The sequence below is a fragment of the Zootoca vivipara genome, chromosome 1 (genome assembly GCF_965207765.1).
Source record: "Zootoca vivipara chromosome 1, rZooViv2.hap1.1, whole genome shotgun sequence".
NCBI lineage: Eukaryota > Metazoa > Chordata > Lepidosauria > Squamata > Lacertidae > Zootoca > Zootoca vivipara.
The window spans coordinates 93,614,275-93,616,711 of NC_142582.1; the positions used below are offsets into that span (position 1 = coordinate 93,614,275).

The 2,437-nt window shown below is 47.6% G+C and overlaps 1 protein-coding gene across 1 annotated transcript; it reads left to right on the top strand.

Moving 5' to 3' along the window:
* Positions 1 to 392: 392 nt before the first annotated feature.
* LOC118075387 (prolactin-releasing peptide receptor-like) lies at positions 393 to 1,514 on the top strand. The gene has a single exon (XM_035097337.1). It carries the CDS (start codon positions 393 to 395, stop codon positions 1,512 to 1,514), a length of 1,122 nt encoding a protein of 373 aa, XP_034953228.1.
* The last annotated feature ends 923 nt before the right edge of the window (positions 1,515 to 2,437 follow it).

Genomic DNA, 2,437 nt, shown 5'->3' on the forward strand with positions numbered 1-2,437 from the left:
GATAGAAGAAGAAGGCTGAGATGGGCAGGAATTTTAAAGATAGGGACTGGAAGTTTAGGCATGGCATTCACATCCCCTTGCCACATGCTGCTACAGTCTTCCCAAACTGGGTGTTATACAGATATTTTGCATGCTCTGATGGGAGTTTTACTCCAGAATGCCTGGGGGGCACCAGACTGAGGAAGGCTGCTCTACCTATACCTTTACCTACAACTTATCCCCATCTCCCAGTGATATTTAACATACAGTACTGGGAACTGTGGGGAGAAGAATTCTGTGTGCAGATTGGCCCTGAATCTAACAGCCCCCCACATCTCAGAAATTCATTCCCCCTCCCACCTAACTTTCCTTTCTATCTTATTGCATAAGCATCATCACAAGGGGCAACCAACATGGCAGCGGACAACCAACTCCTCAACGACTCCTGCTTCAATAGCTCAGCTCCCGTTTTCACAGGCCTGGACCTTCTCTTTGAACTGAAGCCACTCTTCATTCCTCTCTATGCCATCCTGGTGACGGTGGCCTGCACGGGGAACTTTCTCCTCCTCCTCCTCATTGGTACCACCAAAAAGTTGCACTGCACCACCAATTTCCTCATTGGGAACTTGGCAGCCGCCGATCTGATCATGTGCATTTTCTGTGTCCCGCTGACTGCCTCGTATGCGTTTGAGATTCGCGGGTGGCTTTTTGGCATGTTCATGTGCTACTTTGTCACCCTCATGCAAGCGGCCACTGTGTTTGTGTCCGTCCTCTCCCTCACTGCTATCGCCGTGGACCGGTATATTGTCGTCGCTTACCCCATTCGCAAAAGGGTCAGGTGCAAGTCCTGTGCCTACATTGTGGCCTTCATTTGGTTGCTCTCCATTGTGATCTCAGTCCCCACATCCATGCACACCCATTACCTGGATCTCAACAGCATTGGCCACGACATGATCATCTGCGAAGAATTCTGGAAGCACCACAAGACTGAGAGGTGGCTGTACTCTTGCTTGATGCTCCTCTTGTCCTACATGCTCCCGCTCTCTGCCGTCTCCATCTCCTACTGCGCCATTACTTATCGCCTCCGGAATAGGAGCGTCCCAGGGGCTGCCTACCACAGCCAAGAGAAATGGACTAAAAAGAAGCAAAAGACTTTCCGGATCCTCGTCATCTCAGTCATGTGCTTTGCGTGTTGCTGGCTACCTCTTCAGGTGGTTAATCTGATCATAGATATAGACGAGGAGTTTGTCGTCCTAGACAAGAGATATGTCAATGTCATTCAAGTGTCCTGTCATGTGGTTGCCATGAGTTCTGCGTGCTTCAATCCGTTCATCTATGCCTCCCTCCACAACAAGTTCCGACTCCACATTAGCAACTACTTTCATCAAAGGAAGAGGTCAAGCACCCTGTGCCGCAAGGCTTCACGGATGAATACCTGCTCCACTTTGGCAGATCATCCTGTGGGACACAGTGAAAAAATAGCGCTGCAAGGGAAGTTTCCTTTTAGCTCAAACCCAGCAGCCCTACAAATATAAAAAGAGCCAATCTACTCTCAAGGGTGTATGGAGCACCTTTGCTCTCAGCTTGTATAACGTGTGGTCCATAGCAGCTGGTGTGGTGGACCCCTGAAACTGGCATCCAGTCAACTTACCTGGATGGTGCTGGGGATGCACAGGCACAGCAGAGCTCCTGCTATTGGGTTTGCCCTGCCCTGCCCTCTTTTCCTCCCTGTCCCAGCCCAGCCCTGTAATCCAGGTAAGCTGTAATGATGCTGGTGCTGAAAGGACAGCTCCTCGGCTCTGCAGTCGCATCAGCCTCTACTGTGTACATACGGTACCTACCCTGTAGTCTGGAGAGCCTGTAAAGGGGGGGAAGCAGTTATTGGCTTGTTTTTTTTGTTTTCTGTTATGTATTCTGTGTTCTTATTTTGTATTTTCTGAAGGGCAGTATACAAATTTAATCAATAGATAAATAAATAAATAAATAAAGTTAAGGAAGTGCCCTACACACACACACACACACACACACACACACACACACACACAAAAGTTCCAGGTCTGTAAAAATGGCATTACTGGGAGTTGAGGACGGATTGCAAAACCAGCAGATGGGGTTTCTGGCTGAAGAAGCGGAGTCAGCTAATCTGAGAAATGCAGCTGTTATATTCAGTTATATTCAGAATCAACATCCAGAATCAACTTCCGAACATATCATTGGCAGAAGACACGACTTTTTGTCCTTGCCAAGTGGACCAGTGCATTTGGTAAAAGCTAAACTAGTGTTGTCAGGGCTATAGGGCTAAATTTTTAGAAATAGCTTTTAGCTTTGAACTCCAGTTTTCCCCCTCGTACTTTTGTCACACCAGAGTTGAACAGATGTGGAGGTGTACCGGTATATATTGCATTTCCATGCAGGACATTCGAAATGTTGCTTGTAATTATAATCCATACATTACATC

Coding starts and splice junctions, on each gene's coding strand:
- LOC118075387 (XM_035097337.1), top strand. CDS start 393: ATGGCAGCGGACAACCAACTCCTCAACGACTCCTGCTTCAATAGCTCA.